The sequence below is a fragment of the Panicum virgatum genome, chromosome 3N (assembly GCF_016808335.1).
Source record: "Panicum virgatum strain AP13 chromosome 3N, P.virgatum_v5, whole genome shotgun sequence".
Taxonomy (NCBI): Eukaryota; Viridiplantae; Streptophyta; class Magnoliopsida; order Poales; family Poaceae; genus Panicum; species Panicum virgatum.
This window is the reverse complement of record NC_053147.1, coordinates 26,521,339-26,536,926: the sequence shown is the minus strand read 5'-3', so window position 1 is coordinate 26,536,926 and position 15,588 is coordinate 26,521,339. Positions and strand designations below refer to the sequence as shown.

At 44.1% G+C, this 15,588-nt stretch overlaps 2 protein-coding genes across 3 annotated transcripts; one reads left to right on the top strand and one right to left on the bottom strand.

The window, feature by feature from the left end:
* The first annotated feature begins 137 nt into the window (after nt 1–137).
* Nucleotides 138–4,216, top strand: LOC120665407 (protein trichome berefringence-like 7). Its single transcript, XM_039944972.1, has 4 exons — nt 138–1,352; nt 2,036–2,194; nt 2,976–3,253; nt 3,877–4,216. The coding sequence occupies exons 1-4, from the start codon at nt 472–474 to the stop codon at nt 3,897–3,899; spliced, it is 1,341 nt and encodes a 446-aa protein (XP_039800906.1). The 5' UTR covers nt 138–471; the 3' UTR covers nt 3,900–4,216.
* A 984-nt stretch (nt 4,217–5,200) lies between these two features.
* Nucleotides 5,201–11,016, bottom strand: LOC120665405 (UDP-glucuronate:xylan alpha-glucuronosyltransferase 1-like). Of its 2 annotated transcripts, XM_039944968.1 has the most exons (5): nt 10,458–11,016; nt 9,346–9,485; nt 7,429–7,626; nt 6,679–7,316; nt 5,201–6,538 (listed from the first exon to the last, which is right to left on the bottom strand). In XM_039944968.1, the coding sequence occupies exons 2-5, from the start codon at nt 9,384–9,386 to the stop codon at nt 5,520–5,522; spliced, it is 1,896 nt and encodes a 631-aa protein (XP_039800902.1). In that variant the 5' UTR covers nt 9,387–9,485; nt 10,458–11,016; the 3' UTR covers nt 5,201–5,519. The 2 variants fall into 2 exon arrangements, with proteins under 2 accessions (XP_039800902.1, XP_039800903.1); XM_039944969.1 differs by lacking the exon at nt 9,346–9,485 and having other exon boundaries at nt 10,458–10,754.
* Between the last annotated feature and the right edge of the window lie 4,572 nt (nt 11,017–15,588).

Genomic DNA, 15,588 nt, shown 5'->3' with positions numbered 1-15,588 from the left:
TAAGCTGGCTATTCTTCCCCAAGCGCAAAGTCTGCAAGGATCAAAGCTGGGCAAGCACCAATCAGGCAAATTCCAGAACCCTTTGGTTTTGCCTGCTCCAACGTGTTCCCAGCCACGAACCCACCCGACTTGTGGGCCCCCATCGGCTTCAGGTCCCACATTCCAGTGACCGCGGCGCGCCTCGCTGGACGGCTGGAACCAGACGATCCAGCTACTGCCTCAACCGCCTCCACCAGCTCCCGCCGTCACGCCAGAGGCGAGCTCACGGCACGGGCGGGCTCGGAGGCACAGCAGGCACCGCACCCGCGCCACGAGGCGAGCTTGGAGCCCCTCCAGGATTCCACACGCCGGGTGTGTCTCGGCGGGGCCACCCGGGGCAGGCGGCGACCGCCGAGTACTGCTGATTTGGTGGGCGGGGAGTCGAGGGATGAGAGATCTGGCCCCAGCGGCGGCGGCGGCGGCGGGAGTGAGATGGTGACCGCGAGCGCGGGCTCGAGCCGGGGCGTCCCGGCGCGCGTCTCGTCGCGGGGCGGCTCCGGGGCCGGGAGCCCGCGCGCCTCTGCTGCCGCGACCGCCTTCGCGGCGCTGCGGCGCAGGTGGCGGTGGCCGCCCTCGGGCGCGTCGCTGGAGCGCGCGGCCCACGCGTCCCTCCTGGCCTCCGCGGCGCTGGTGCTCTCCTGCGCGCTCTACCTCTACGTCTTCCGCTACGTCGGCCGGGGAGGGCGCGCGGCCGGCGCCGGCTTCGTCGGGGACGCCGGCCTGGGCCTCGGCGCCGGCGCCGGCGGCGAGCGGTGCGACGTGTTCGACGGAGCCTGGGTGCCCGACAACACCGGGCGCCACCCACTCTACAACAGCTCCGAGTGCCCGTTCGCGGAGCGCGGGTTCGACTGCCTCGCCAACGGCCGGAACGACACGGGCTACTTGAAGTGGCGGTGGAAGCCCCGCCGGTGCGAGGTGCCGCGGTTCGCGGCCCGCGCCGCGCTGGAGCGGCTGCGCGGCAAGCGGGTGGTGTTCGTGGGGGACTCCATGAGCCGCACGCAGTGGGAGTCCTTCATCTGCATGCTCATGGCCGCGGTGGACGACCCCAGGACCGTCTTCGAGGTGAACGGGAACGAGATCACCAAAATAATACGGCACCTGGCGGTCAGGTTCGCGTCGCACGGCCTCACCGTGGAGTTCTTCCGTTCGGTGTTCCTCGTGCAGCAGCACCCGGCCCCGCGGCATGCCCCCAAGAGGGTCAAATCCACATTGAGGTTGGATAGGATGGATAATCTCAGCCGGAAATGGCTGAATTCGGACGTTTTGATTTTCAACACCGGGCATTGGTGGACACCGACCAAATTGTTTGATACGTAAGGTCCCTTGCATTGATTTAATCTGCCCTTTAGTTCTAAACCTGAAAAAAGTGTAGTTGCTTCAGTACTGTTTGTCAGTCTGTCTGCTTTGCCACTCATATTTTTATGGTTGATTAGTAATTGCGGATACCTTTTTTTATTTCAAAAAAGACAAGTAGCTCTGTGCCTCTGTTCACTTTGATACACTGGTTGCTGCCGAGTATTTCCAATACTGCACCTTATCTTATACCCCCCAAAAAAACTACCCTTATTTTTGAGATAGAATCCTAGCTCATGTTCTAGTTAGAGGTAGAGTCTGGTAATTTTGAATTTTGAGGAATAATGTATGTGTCTACTTAACATGGATACCGATACTACAGCAGACACTTGGGTGTCAGGGTGGGGGGCTACAAAATGAATGTGAGTGCCTTGCACATCCTGTGCAATACCAATACCAACCTTTTTCATAGGATCTTACCTTTATCTGACCTACTGTATAAGCAGTCTTACACGGTGTTGAAATGGCAACGTTTAAATTGCCAACTTATTGATTTTATTTGCTGTACGTATATGTGCCTTCGATTTAACATATTTTCCATTTGTTTCCACAGAACACTGTGTTCACATCATAGTCAAATTACTTCTGCTTGTTTCATGCTCACCAAGTGACAGTCTTCTTCATCTTCAATTTTTTACAACAGGGGTTGCTATTTTCAAGCCGGACGTTCACTTAAACTAGGTACATCCATTGATGCTGGCTTCAGGATGGCATTGGAGACCTGGGCCTCGTGGGTAGAAAAAAGAGTTGATCTAAATCGAACGCATGTCTTCTTTCGCACATATGAGCCATCCCATTGGGGGTATGTTATATATAACAAACTCAGACTCTGAAAGATTATTATGGTTGTTAGGCATTTGAATCTCATTAAAAAAAGATATTAATCTTCAATCCTAAGAAACTAACTTCACCCATGTACCTTGATAACCTAGATAGCCATGTAATTTTCAGTCCTATTAAATGATATACTGCTATGCCTTTATTTATTTATGTAAATTGATAGTGGCAACATAGATAATTGCACCGATTTAATTATAGTGAATCTTTTTCTGTTTGCAAAATTTATTTGAGATCACAATCCATTTTGACTACATGTAATCTGTAATCAGTCCACTTTACTGTGCAATGTGTCTTATAGCTGCACCAAGACATATGTAGTGATGTTTATTCTTCATTTTATCTACATTATGGTTCATGACTTGTAAAATGCTTCACGTCAATAAATATAAAAAATCTTACGCTTTCCAGGGTCGATTTGTGATTGCACTGCATTTAGTTAATACAGATACCTTATCTCACCACACCTCTTCATTTGATGTTTTTCACTGTTTTGCTACACAATTATACTTCATTTTTCTGAATGGCAGTATGCATCTCTAGTTGGTGCATGAGGCTGGAACTTATACTTCATCTGGAAAAACTTCATTTCCCCATTCCTAAAATTATGATATGGTCTAACACGAGCATGGTTAGCACAAACAGTAGTATTATTGCAAGAAATAATGCACTATCAGTTCTTTTCATCATTTGCTGTGCTATAGCTATTATATATGGACTGACAAGAGTGCTCTTCCCATCGACAGGGACACGAGCCAAAAGGTATGTGAGGTAACAGAACTGCCTTCATTGGAGGCCAAAGGAAATGATAAGAGTGAATTTGGGGCTACACTTGCTGATGTTGTGGCCAACATGAAAGTTCCTGTAACAGTTCTAAATGTAACTTTAATGGGAGCGTTCAGAAGTGATGCTCATGTTGGCACTTGGAGTTATCCTCCCACTGTACTTGATTGCAGCCACTGGTGTCTGCCGGGAGTCCCTGATGCTTGGAATGAACTCGTATTTTCTTACCTTTTGACAAATGGTGAGTTCTTATCGATGCTAAGATGTTTCTTCTTTTCTATGAGTACTGTGAGGAAAAATGATGTTTTTCAACCAGACAGTTTCATCATATCACAAGTTGCTTTCGGTTCCAAAATATAGTGTTATTCCACTGCATCTACTGTGTGATGAAGTTTTGAAGTCTTGCAGACACAATGCATAAACACTTGCTATCTCTACTGAACCATAATACCCATGGAATGTCATACATTATTACATGAGATTTTCCAATAAAATAGTGAGATTCACAGTTACTTGAAGGGGAATAGGAGGTTGCTCCGAGAGAAGATGGCTTAGACTATGATGGTTGACCCTTGGTAACCTGCAGTCAAGCAATCCATCTGGAATGATCCAGAGCTCTTTGCCGATACTACTTTGGAAAGTCTTAAATTACAATTTTCCAAATTTTATTCATTTGCATATACATTTATCAGTAATTGTCCATACATGAGTGTGCTAGTATATTTTCTTTTACCTCTGTTAGTATGTGATGCGACTTGAGTTGCTTCAAGTGTTACAAAATAATTTTTCGTTCCTAAACTTGAGCTTGTTTTTGTTGTAGTTGGATTTGAGTTGACCTTTTTTTTTCACGTCCAAATTGCACAGGTTGGCGAAACATGGCAGGGTGAATGTAGTGGCAGCATACTGAATCTTCTCACACTTGTATATTGTGACATTTGACATTGTCACGTATAGTAGAGGATTAACATACGTCCTGGATGATGCAGCTGCATCTGCAAGGTGGTCACTGGACTTCTACATTCTTTTCTTCTGACTTCTATACACAGTGAAACATTCTTGGAGAGATGTACATTTTGTATCACTTCTTTTTGCTGCTAAGGATTAGAAAGCATTGACATTCATTCTGTCACCTGTATGTACTAACAGTTCATTTTCTATTGTCAAAAATCAAATTTGTGTTTCATTCAGAATGTGCAAACATTCACTTGATAAGTTGCCAAAAAAATGCTCAGTTTTCAATTTGAGTTGCAAAGTTTACATGCCTAGTTTAATAGCAACCAATGCAATGTTCCTTGTAACACTAGAGAAGTTCATATGAATAGCCACCGAGCGGGCGCTTTCAAGATGGACTGAAAAACTGACCTTTTGATCCGTAGCTTGGAGCGATTTATCTACTGTTTCTACATGCTTGTTCGAATATGAATACTAAATTTATGATAAAAACAGTGGCAGTGCTAGAAATTGCACCTACAATGGCATCGCCTTTGATTGGAGGAAAGCAAATATAGAAATGGTTTTGCTACTGCTTTGACTTGTGGGCATGGGCCAGGGTTCGGGGGGTTTCTCGGCCGGGAAGAGCTGAGCAGTCGCTCCTCTTAATGAAATACGGGTGGGGTCCGTTTCATCCCCCCGGTCGATTTTTTTTTACTGCTTTGACTTGTTTATTCTACTTATGCTCTAAAAATTCAAAACCTTAAGACTTGCTTAAAACTGTTCTTATTGTAGTTGGATGCATGGCTGAACTGATTTTTTTTAAAACGTCCGAATTGCAAAGGTTGGAGAAACACGGTGGGGTGAATATTGCGGCAATATACTCAATCTACCCTTACTTGTGTATGGGCCTCAACATTATTTCCTTAACTTGTCTACAAGGTTAAGCACGCATCCAGAGGTGTAGATTTTGTATCACGTCTTTCGGTTGCTAAGGATTAGAAAACATTGGCAGCCATTCTATGAACTGTTACTAAATTGGTAGTTCGTTTTATATGTTGCCAAAAATCAAATTTGTGCGAGTCCAAAAAACAACAAATTTGTGTTTCAAATTGTATGTACAAACATTCACAAGAAACCTTGTCAAAAAGCTCCCCCTTTCGATTGAATTGGCAAACTTTGCATGTCTAGTATTACCTTGCAGTGCTCTGTTTCTGTACTGTCGGTAAGGCGTTGTAATATACAAAGTCTGTCGGTGTACACTATACAACTAGCCATATTTTTCCATGCAGTAACCGCTTATAACTGGCGCCCTGTACAAATGCATTTCTCACTCACGCTCACAGAATTTCAGCAGGGAAATTTACATGTAAAAGTAACTTATTATCTCAGCCAACCCAAAAGAATCGTTAGCCATCGAGGCAGGCCGGCAGCTGACATAGAGCTGCAGCCATGACAGCAACAGGGAGGGGTGTATTTTGTATAGCAAAGACCTAAGAAGCACAGGTACCTATACAAACTATTGCTATGCATGTATGGTTGCCTTATGGGAAGTTGCTTGTTTTTATATGTACAGATCATGAGCTTGCCAAGCTCGCCGTCGTCACCGTCGCGGGGCTGCCCTTCGTCCTGTTATTGTTCTCGCCCCAATGCCAGAGCATGCTCTCCCAGAAGCAGAACTTCTCAAAGCAGGTCTTCAGCCTGGGGTCAGTGATGTTGCGGCGCCAATGGCCATCTTCAGAGTTGGCCTTCTCAGCCTGCCTCCGGTCCCACTCCAGCCCGGCCTTCTGCCGTGACCTCAGGAGGCAGTAGGACTGGAGCTTCCGGGGCATCCTGTCGTGCACCTTCCACCACCGGGCGTGCGCGACGTCACTAGCGAATTCGCGCATCGGGGGGTTGTTCCAGTTGCAGTCATAGTCCCTGAAGCACAGCCACGGCTTCAGGCCCAGGTAGTGGAGAACATAGAGGACCGGGGGATCGGCGCCGAACAGCTGTGTCTTCTTCGCCTTCATCTCCTCGCTGTCGCCCTCCCAGAAGTGCTTCAGGAAGTTCATGTGCTTGGGGATGCGGTGCCACCATGTGAAAATCTCGTTCAGGTAACCTTGGTCGCCGCCATTGTACGACGTGATCTCGTTGATGTGGTCCATCAGCAGCTGGAACGTGCAGTTGGAAGGCTCTATGATCATGACACCGGAGTTGAAGAGCGTTGCATTGTTGCCAGTCGCGGTGATCTCTGGCATTGCGAACAGGAAGTCAACATTCCGTAGGATGAGGAGGTCAGCGTCGATGAAGATGATCTTGTCGTAGTCAGTCAGCTGCCACAACCTGAACTTGCTGTAGTTCCACTCGTTGTAAGCATCACGCACAGCTTTCGGATTCCTGATTCTTTGGATTATTCTGACCTTCCACCCTGCAGACTCCAATCCTCTCCGGTGGTGATCACTTATGGTCTCGTCAACAAGGATGACCAGATCCCTAGTTGATCCTGATTGGCGAATGCTTTGTGCTGCTGAGATAGCACCGCAGACATACTCACTTGCTGAATGCAGTATTGTTGCATATGCTTCTCTTCGTCGATCTACTGAGAAAAGTCTTGCTGCAGCAATAAGAACAGATGTTATCTACTGGAAGTTTGCACTTATGATCAGAACAATAAGCAAAAACAGAGCACAAAATATATTTCTGTTGAAAAAGGCTGTACTCAATGTGCTGACGCTTAGTAAATAAGCAACTTACATTTTGCTTTGAGAGGAACAGCAAGCTCACAAGATCCGACTGGAAGCCTGAGCTTTTCCCTTAATGCTTTCGAGTCAGGACTATATAACCAAGCATTGCCTTCATGTCTCACAAGGTTCTTGCACGGGAAGAGATTAGGAATTGGGAAGCAGTCACTTACAAAAAGCACATGGACCTTGTGATTGAGCTTCGAAGAGGCCACAGCCAATTTTGCTGCTGAGAGCTGCAAATGGAGCCGTGCAACGTCTCTTGACCAACCCGCAACACGGGTACAAGGAAGTTTCACTGCAATGACATCAAAGCGTACACCTTTTCGAACATTGGGCTCTGGGAGAGATGGACAAGAGGGTATCTCAGTTTCTTCCTCCTCATCGATCCATTCAGGATACAGTGTCTGCCAAGTAATGCTGTCCTTGGCATACTCAAGTCTTATTATGGAAACATGGCTGTCCGGCAACAACTGTGTCCAGGAGCCATACTCGGTGCTGTTAAAATTCAAGAGTCCAACTTTGAGATCTTGATTACCACTTTTTAGATTTCTGAGTGCTCTATGTACATCATCCCACTGAACATCAACAGATGAAGCATATCGCGGGTCAGAACTTGTTTTGTCCCACATCCAACCGACGTCCACAAACCTGGAAAGCATATAAACTAGAATGAGACCATAGTTATATATACTTGTAAAGGCATTGTCATATTTTTGCAGCAACAGAAATATTTTAACAACAGAGGTTGTATTGTACTAACCGGGAGGCTGACTGCAATTGGTGCTCATACAAGGTTGGGGTTATAAGGGTAAGAACTGTTGCAGAAATGATAGCTATGATCATGATCTTCAAAGATTTGAACTTGCAACCACAGTTCTTTTCAATGACAAGAACTTCAAAATTTTCGACATCTTTGAAGCTTTTGCTTTTAGAGGTCCTTCTCTTAGTTGTATCCTCACTGCAGAAGGTAGAAGCAAACTTAGTCGTGCAAAGCAATAGCTCCTTTATCAGACAAGATCAGCCATCAACGTAGTATGCTTCACACGTGGAATTCAAAAGGGAATTCAAAGGAGACATCTTTCTTAGCTTGCTTTGCCAATGAAAATTAAGTACTAGGTGCTGGCGTGCTGCTTCTACAAGAAGACAGATTCTGAAGTTCCTTCTTGAACACAAAGGTATATGTCATTTTCTTCCTTTTTTACTTTGATTCGCGTTATAATCACGGAGAGATAACAGCATGATCACTTGAAAGCGAAAACCAATTTGTACAGGCACAGTAAAATTGCAGAGACCTCTTTTAGGGAAGCACTAATGCTTTTACTAAAAAAAAAGTCATCAGCACAAGTGGAAATTGTAGTAGCCAAAATGCTTCATGTAGTACTTACTACAAACAACTGCGCGAATACTGAATACAGCAGCTAAAACTAGTAAAAGTGCAACACATTCAAGTCCTACTTTTCCCTCGTGATACGTTAGACGATAGACTAGATAACGTTTTCATGTACAGGCAATGCTATGATATCGTCCTTTATTAGGTTTGCCATGAGTCCAAATAAGTGGAATGCTGATAGGCACAACCACTTTATTGGCAGAAAATGCACAACAATAATGACGGATGAAAGCACCCAAAGATGCAGTATATCCGATAGTCGGGTGTTAGTGAGCCACACCAAAAGGTGTTTGCCAATCAAAATAGGAAGTGTAAAGGAACTCAAAAACCGCTTAGCACGCCGAAAAATTCAGAGAAGAAAATCGCATGGACTTGTACTGTCACAACTCACAACCTTAATTGTAAGGAACAACAAGCATCATCACATCTTACTAAATCGCAAAGGTGGCTTTATACCTAACCCCGGACCGATCCTCCAAATCCGAACCATGATTAGCTGTTCGATAGATCGCGGGGGAACGTTAGGATCAGGCATCCACGAACAGTCACCAAAAACTTTCAGACTAACTGCTAGCACTACCGTGCAGGTAACCGGGATGATCCAAGCGTGCTGAACTCATCCGTCGGCAGCACACGCCAAGGCCACGTCTTGTACACGTCACGCGCGCGTCCGCCGAAATCGAAAGTCTACGGCCACAAGTCAGCCTCGCCGCAGAGGGCAGCCGGTCGCCGCCGGGCGGCCAACCAGGTAAAAAGCCAGCGGCGAAAACGAGACCAGGATCCAGTGGAGACGGACGCGTCCGGCAATCCGGTGGATCGGCGACGAAGACGAGCAGTCCTTGGGGGTCAGATAGGGACAGTGCGTGGAGGACTGGAGGAGGAGAGGGAGACCACCGAGCGAGCTAAGCAGGGTGTTAATGAGCCACGGCATGGCACTACCCTATAATTGGCATGCTAAAGATGCGGTATTGGGTGCTGATCGGCGAGCGCCGGAGGACTGGATTGATGGGGAGCACAGGGGAGATTTCGTGCCGTTAATGCGAGGCCGCGCAGGCGAGGAGGCGTAACCACCAACCACTCCGGCGCCGGCAATTAAGAGGACGGGGAGGCTGGCGACGCGTCACCGCTGCCGTCGTCGTCGTCTTCCTCCGGCTGGTCGGGTCGGCGCGCACCTATCTAATGCGGCATGCACACCGCGCAGCCGCGGCGCGGGAGGAGGAAGAACCAAAGGAAAAAGGAAGCAGCTTTGGTTGGGGTCGAGGGAGGGGGGGGGGGGGGGGATCTTACGGGGCGCCGGCGGGACGGTAGCGCGGCTCCATTGGTCCCATCGGCGGCCGTTGCGCCGCCGCTCAACTCGAGCTTCCCGCTCCCGGGAAGGCGATCACGCTTTCGCTGTCGCCGCCGCCGCCGTTGCGCCGCTTCGCACCCTGAAATCGCGACACGAAGCCCAGGGGACAATGTCATGTAAAACATGCAGGCCACCGGAACCAGGACAACCTCCCTAGTAGGCAGTAGCGACAATAACACAACAGAAATATATAAAAGACAGAAAAAAGTAGAGAATCGATGCGAGCATTAATCCCTTCCCTTGATTAGAAAAAAGAACAAGAAAGAAAACCTGAAGCAAAGAAGCGAGAGCATTAACGCGACGCGGCGCGAACGCGGAACAGGGGAGGGAGGGAGACGAACACGAGCTGCGCGACAGTGGAAAAAGCAGAGGAAGAAGGGCCGTGTTTGGTAAACGGTCTTTTCAAGATTTCACAAAACAACCAAACTTCTGAAAGTTAGACTAAATATAGTCTATTTGTAAAACTTTTTCAGGGACGGAGGTAACTTATTGAGATGAATCTAATGACGATAATTAATTGATGATTTGCTACAGTAACCATCCTCTAATCACGTGTTTAAATACCTCATTAGATTCGTCTCGCGATTTATACGAGAGTTGCGAAGGTGGTTTTGTAAATAAACTTCATTGATACTCTAAATTAATGGTAAAAAAACCAAAAAGTTTTCGCGAAATTTTTTACATCCTCAACCAAACACGGCCAAGGAAAGAATAAGGCGAGGGGAACTGCGAGTTGGAAGACCCAACGCAGACATGGCTCTGACACGGGCCTGCATGCCCGGCGTCGGAAACCCCGAGAAAACAATAAAAACAAGGTGCTCTACTGCGAATCCGCAAGACGAACAAAAAAGAATCGGAAAAAGGAGGCTGGAAACGATCGAGGAGCAGGCGAATGCCGGCGCCATTCCGGAGCCAAGAACACTCATCGAGTCATCGGGCAGGAGCAGAAGGCTCTGAATTCGCAAGAACACCTCGAGACCGAATCGAAACCGCAAGGGCTAGAGACAAACACAAAGCGATCGGCGGGGCAGGGAAGAGCGGGTCGTGTTACCACGGACACGGAGGAGGTCTGGAGCTCTGAATCCGCGAGAGGAAGGAGGAAGGCGTGGCGGGCTGCTGGCTGCTTCGCTGGAACTCACTTTCTCTCTCTGTCCGTCTCTGGAAGAGAGAACTCGGCGTGGGAGCTCAGGAGGGTGAGAAGCTTTATATATGTGCGGGAAGATGAATTGTGCAGGCCCAGTCGGCGAGACGGAGGATATGCGACTGCGCGAGGGGCGGCAATGGCGATGGATTGCCCGGCCCGGCTCTCTGCCAATTATTAGGCCTAATCTTTACGGGTGGCCATGCGCTACCTTACCTGGGAGACGAGGTTGGCTTTTGGTGGGAAATTTGGCGTGGGAGAATAAATGTTTTCCAGGGAGAAGCATCCAAAATTTCGCTCAGGGGTGCAATGCAACGAGTGAATTGGGTACTATCATGAGAGAACCTTGTTTTTGGAAGGGAGATATGTGGAGAATTTATTCGGATTGAGTAATTCGGCACTTGTAAGATTAGAGTGGGGATGAGTATAATACGTAATGGTTGCAGATTGTGTGATGCACCATGCAGGCATGCCGAGGTGCCTCGAGAAATTGGAGGACAAAATATCTGCAAGCTAATTAAGTGCATATTTGTATTTTCGTTCACTAAATTTAATGGTATTTTGAAGATAGCCTGTTCAGTTGGAAATATGTGTACTATGACATCAATACAAATTTCAATATAACACTTTATCTAGATGGCAATATCTATTAAATATTGTATTATCTTGAGAGTCTATCTCCTTGGAAAGTGATTTTGTTATTACTTATCTATAAATCACTTTTTTGGACCATTGCATATACATTGAACTGTCAAGATTTCCTTCTATAGAATTTTCTTTTAAATTGGAATATTTCTTTTCTGAAGCGAAACATTTCTTTTTCTAAGAACTTTTTGTTAAAGCAAGCAAATCTTACTATTACTAATTGGAGGCTCCTTTAGAAGCCTCCACGTCAAGCCACATATGATTCTAGATGGACACCATAGAAAAAGAGAGAAATTCTCTGAAAAATACAAAATGTATAGCAGTCAATCAATATATGGTAATCATCGATGTTACTTTGCCTCAAAAAATTACTGACATATGTCATTACGAAGAATTAGCCCAAAATAACCCCTTATATCTACATGTTAATAACCTACATCCACCATTATAGAAAAAATAAATCCAGCCTAGTTTAGATCCTACATCTACATCTTAATTACCCACATCTGCCATTAGAGAAAAAAATAAATTCAGCCTAATTTAGATCTTTCAATAATTTAAGTCTATAAATAATACCAGTCAAATCTACCTAACTATCATTCTTAATCTCTTCTCCTTATTTGATTCAGAGAATCTATTCCAAAGAACTAATCAGATATGCGTGCACATTTGTCTATGTATAAAGAGAGTTGCTGTCCTTTCCAAGAGTAAAATTCGATGTTTTTGTGATGAGTAGCATGCCGTGGAGTTGACCTAGATTACTGGTAATAGGATAGAGCTGGGCTTACCAGCGCATTAGTCATGATTGTGATGTGTTGAAGTTAAAGTATATTTACTCGCAAAAGAGTTAAAATATATTCAAATTCTATGTATTATGGTGTATAAATAAAAACTCTATTTGCCTAATCCCTTCATTTAGTTTTGTTCTAAGCTAAACTTCTCTATATTTGATCAAGTTTATAGAAAAAACCCATAAATATCTACAATATTAAGTTAGGTTCACTGGATAGACTAAAATATATCTTGGTCTATATTTCCATAAACTTAGTCAAATTAGATATTTTTTGAATAAATATAAAACAAATTATAATTTAAAATAGAGGGAGTGTTAACTAGGGGTATATAATTATTTATAAATTACTTCGGGTTGATAGGCTAGTTCAACTAATGGATATGCAATAATATCAACAACCCACTCTTAAGAAAATATGTTATTTTAAATGGAAAGAGAGATATGATATGGGGGTATTTTTCATGGTGATTCTAGTAATACCGATCTTTGTTAGATAATTAAAATTAAAAAAATCAATTGGGACAAATCTAAATGGATTTTTTTGTTGTGAAGTACAAATACAAACACTCACATACACACACACCCCTTTATCAAGGCGAGCACACACACTACCCTTATGAATTTCTACGAGAGAGTGAGAGTGAGTGACTGCACCGGTATATCTTGATATTAGTGAAGCTATCACCAGAACCTCATTATTGACAGACACATCACCTACAACTAGTTGTGCCGGATAAATAAAGCACATGAGACATTAGAACTTGGTTAGATCCCTTAGGGATAGAGTTCTGCTAAATAACCAAATTTATTGCTCGATTATGTATTTGAACTTATATTTGTGTTTAAAAGACATGGTACTACATTATCCCTCATGGAGGATACAATTCACAATATAGTAAGAAAAATGTTTTTATATGCAAAAATATATGCCTAAAAAATTGATAAAAAAGTGCGATAGAGGTTACTCCTACCCTTTTAGCATAACTTTGAAAAAATGCTTCACTACAAGAAGCTATTCTAGTTAAAGGGTTAGTTACCACACCTTTTGATACGAACAGTGAAGTATGGGTTGGTTCCTAGGTGCCCTAATTAAGGTATGGAGAAGTAATGGAGATGGTAAGCGTTCCGTTTTGTGACGGTGTATATGCAGAAGCATGCTGCTTACTAAGAGTTTAAAGGAGCATCCTATAGCGACTATGTGGATATAGGAATGGTAGGGTTCTAAGAGGTGCAGCAAGGCAACCTCAAATGACACTAGAACTTAGGGTGGTTGTTGCGGGGCTGCTAGTAGGAAGATGATGACACTACGATGAGAGAGAAAGGAGGGAGGAAAGCTAAGAAACACTAGCATGTAATAGTCTCTAACACAAAGGTCACTCAAAATTCAAAATCCAAAATAAATTAAACATCAAAGTGTACTATAACCCATAATAGATAGTACTTGGTCGAACCTTACCATAGTACCTTGTTCCTAACCCCTGGGTACTGAATTCCCATACCAAAAGCGAAGGACACAAATTCTAGAGCTTTTGTTTTGCTTGAGCGGAATGAATTCATATCTTTGGATTATCTGGAGTAATAAAGTTTCACTTGAGTGCACATTCAAAAACAAGAAAATTGTGTACTTACTATCTTTGGAATACTTAATGGAAATTTTCAATGGTGTTTCATTTATGTTAATGGAAACTGCTAATTTGTGGGGCACGCTCAAACAGTTTTCAGCGAGCGTTTCCGACTGTCACTGTGCTCTCCAAAACTTTTCAATCTTGGAAAGTTTTAATTCCTGCAACTTTTTATTTTAGAATATCATAATTTATATACATAATTTAGACACGTAACTTCTTGTTGATAACTTCTTATGGAATAATTTTATAGCATAACTTTTTACGATGTACACACCATATACCTATAACTTCTAGGAACAAATTTCAAATGACAACTTAGTAGAAAGTGATAATATACACTTATAACTTGCACGCATAATTTTTTCATAACATGTTCTGACTTAATTATTTCGGATCATAACTTTCATGTCATATGAACTCATACATGTAACTTTTGTCACAACTTCCATGAGAAATGTTGTTAGCTAACTTATACACGTAATTTACACACATAATTTACATGCATTAACAATATATAGCCAGGGGGTGTAAATGGTACAGATAATATCCATCCATATTCGAGTTTGGATTTGTTTGGAGGGGTTAATATCCAACCGTATCCGACTCCAGATATTCAGTATCTGATATTGTATACGAATCCGAATACTTAACTCGATGTCGATATCCATTTATATCTTATCCGACAAATTTGATACTATCCCAATCTGAATCCGAGAAGAAAAATAACTATCTTTATTCGTATCTTATTCATATCCATTTATATCTTATTCGGATTTGCTTAGAGGGGTTAATATCTGACCATATTCGATCCGTTTACATCCACATAAGCAACAATGTAAGCAATAGAAGTACAGAAAATAATTGAATAAAGAAAAAATGGAAAAGGAAAATAGATTTCACGGTCCCACATCTTGGACGCCACCGGTGCGTGTCTGCATCGCTCGCTAGGAGCGATCCCAGCGAGCGAACGAAGAAACAGCTCCGTGCATGGTGATGGGATTTCGAGGGTGAGAGGTCCAGGATGATGTAAATACTAGGTCATACCCACATTTCTCTTTGTGCACACTGTGTTTGTGGTATTTGAAGCTATTACTCTACTGATTAATATGATTTGGGGAAATTTCCAAAACAATATGATGATAGGTTAGTGGAGTATTTCCTTTTGAATTGTAAGTAAAACCGAACTAACCCGTTGGTAATTAGTAGCGATTGTGTCTGAGTTCGTTACAAACTTTCTTAAAGTTTGCGAAGAAAACTTGACGTTCAGCACAAAGCACCAATAGCTTGAGGTTTGGGCTCGCTGAATCAGTCAGGATTTCACCGACCCACCGTGACCTATGGTTAGTCGAATCAAATTGGTTAAATTAGTGATACCTTCAGCTAGTGCCATTTCTTTCTTTTAGTTAAAGTAAGCAAGCATGGTCGTGGGATAATAACTACAACATTTGGGGAAAAAATGCTCTGCCGGTAAAAAAAGAGCACAGTCTTTTGAACATGACCCGGTCGTAACATGCATCTTTGACTGTTACCTTCTTTTGGTTAGGATGTACTGATAAAATCCAACAAAACTAGGAGTCTATAAAAGTATCGCTCAAGGCAAATGCACCGTGTGTATTTAAAAAATTGTTGGTACAAAAAGTTTACCGAAAATCGTCCAATGCGTCGGGTGTGTTTCACGGAGGGATACACAAATAAATCAACAAACACAAAAAAAAAGTCTTGACGGAAATATGGGAAGCCCCGCTCGGTTTACAGCGCAGCTACTAGAAGAACATTTCCCCACATGGACGGTGACTCAGCACTCATGGGCTCATGGTGGCAGCCCCGCCTTCCCCTTTCGAGATTCCTGCGCGTTCCGGAGCTGCCCAAAGCTCCGACCGACGCGGCGGCAGCGCGCCCGGCCGGCCCCATAATTGCGAAATCACTGCGGGCATGATGGCACACTGGCACGGCATGGGAACTCTGGGGGGGGTCCCCA